At 43.4% G+C, this 2,228-nt stretch overlaps 1 protein-coding gene across 3 annotated transcripts in view; it reads right to left on the bottom strand.

The window, feature by feature from the left end:
* The window catches only part of mcamb (melanoma cell adhesion molecule b), a 36,730-nt gene extending 35,418 nt beyond the window's left edge, over nucleotides 1–1,312 (bottom strand). Inside the window, exon 1 of one of the 3 annotated variants that reach the window (XM_035679699.1) lies at nucleotides 1,111–1,312. In XM_035679699.1, the coding sequence (XP_035535592.1) occupies nucleotides 1,111–1,174 (64 nt within the window). In that variant the 5' untranslated portion in view covers nucleotides 1,175–1,312. The remainder of the gene's footprint in view (nucleotides 1–1,110) is intronic. The other 2 variants (XM_035679700.1, XM_035679701.1) reach the window with 2 other exon arrangements.
* Nucleotides 1,313–2,228: the final 916 nt, after the last annotated feature.

Here is a 2,228-nt window from a genome sequence, read left to right as displayed (position 1 = left end):
TGGCCTTCTCACCCACATAACACCACATATAAATCTACACTCACACACTCTCTCCTAAAAATAAACATTCATCTGCACCTTACAGTGCATGCCACCAGTGGCCATCCTACTAGTTTTATTCTAGACTCACACAGCAGATTTAAAGAAGTCTAATCAACAACACCCAAGATGATAAACCACATAGGCGAACTCACACAGAAGGTATCTCACTCCAAAGCTGTGCAGCGAGAGCTTTATCTCACTCTGGGAATGTACCGTGTGTGTCTGTGTGTGTGTGACAGAAACATATTTGAGCTACTCACTAAACAGACAAGAGCTGACAGAAAGCAGACGGAGAGCTCCCTGACTACAACCGGACCTCTGTGGATGTCAGTGGCTAAAAATATATGCAGCAAACTATTCAAACTATAAGAAATGCAATGGAAATTAGCAAAGTATGACGTCTCATAATGGTATTTAGTAACAAAGCAGCAATCGGTGTTGCACAAATAGGCTATTTTATTCTTTTTCATCCATCACACAACCTGCAAACAACTGTGCAAAAGAAACAAGAAAGAAGGGTGAAAAATGGCCACAGCCTCCAGTTACAGTGTGGTACTATCATTTCTTAATTAATACAAGCTCCTAAACATCTACCTTCTGTGAGGAACTTCATACAGATCGTGGACTTGAGAACATACAGTCAGGTTACAACAACACAGGGCCACAGTGGATGCTTTACTATCCTGGGTGGATTTTTTACTGAAAACTAATGTAAGCAAGAGAGGACTGTGCAGCTTCATATCTATGCACAAGACAGGGAGGTATGAGCACGCTGCAAAGGAGGTAAAGTTCGCAGGCAACTGTTGATTTAGGTAAAGTTCCCAAAAGTCTATTGAATGGTTCTTACACATCCCACATAAATTATTAAAAAAAGTTCAATTTCCATAATTGTTAAAGATTAAAAACACACAATGCAGCCCCGTAATTCAACTTCCATGACAAAGTTCCTCTGAATAGTTTCTGCGATGAATCTTGACATTAAAAACAAATAGTTTGACACATCTACATCCCACCAACAACCCCTCATGCTGCACGCATCGAGCACCAGACGTTTTCCCGGACACTCACCTCCCCAGGTGAAGAAGAGGACCACAAGTCCGACGAGCGGAGAGGCAGCGTCCCGTACAGCCATGGTTGCTTGGTCGGTTCTGCAGCTGTCCGTGCTGGTAAGTATGTGTGTGTGTATGTATGTATGTATGTGTGTGTGTGTGTGTGTGTGTGCAGGGAGTCTGACTGGTCCTTCTGGATTAAACTGAATGAGAGACGCAACGGCGGCGCAGCGCGGGGAGGCAGATGATGCAGGAGGGGCAGAGACAGGAGGAGCTGCGCTGTAAGAAGTGTCTGTGCGAGTCATTCAGGAGCACAGTTCATCTGAAATACCACACATTGTTTCTACACTCACGATTTGCTGAAAAACAACTCGGTCTCAGCTCTTTAATCAGCTTATTTATTCATATAAATAGGCAACCAGGAGCTGGGAGACTTAGTTCAAATGGATTATTGAGGTTGGGTTTTTTTTACAGTGTGCAAAAAAAAAAGGAGGAACTTGAGTGAGAGCAGCAGGAGGGCGGAGGTCTGGAGAGAAATACAGTGAGGAGACTCAAACATATATTTCACCACCAAGAGAAACTGTCTTTTGTTATTTTCACATGACTGGTAAAAAAAAAAAACTAGCTCAGCATTAAGTGAACTTCCTTCCTGGTGTGAGCTGTCTTTTTCAATAACGGGACTCTTAACATTGAGCAATCAGGGCATGTTAGGTCTGTGTGTCAACTGTGTGTGTTCTGTATAATGATTTAATGAAGGTATCAGGGCTGTTTGCAGTGGTGTGCTGGGAAGGCGGTGGATGCAGGCAGGATCAGCATGTGACAGGATGGAGTCTGGAGGATGAGGAGTAAACTTTACCCCATCCGGGACCAAACTTCCACCTGCTCCATGCTGCAGAGCATCTTTGGCCTCCAGCTCATTAATACATAAAGCTGAAACACACACTTTATGTTTGGCTAAGCAGGGCACCTGCATGTTTACTGTGTGATTGGAGCCAGTTGATACAGAATGTCCCAGAGGGAGTATATATTCGTATAAGTCCCCCTGCACTCAAAAATATGTGTTTCTTCTTGTTCCTACAGTTGAATGTTTGAGCTTTACTGTGCAGAATGATGTATATGCAGAGTTTGACACTAGAA

The sequence above is a fragment of the Morone saxatilis genome, unplaced genomic scaffold (assembly GCF_004916995.1).
Source record: "Morone saxatilis isolate NCDOM2014 unplaced genomic scaffold, NCSU_SB_2.0 Contig8, whole genome shotgun sequence".
In the NCBI taxonomy this organism is placed as follows: Eukaryota; Metazoa; Chordata; class Actinopteri; family Moronidae; genus Morone; species Morone saxatilis.
The sequence above is the reverse complement of the archived record's forward strand: the minus strand, read 5'-3'. Positions and strand labels throughout refer to the sequence as shown.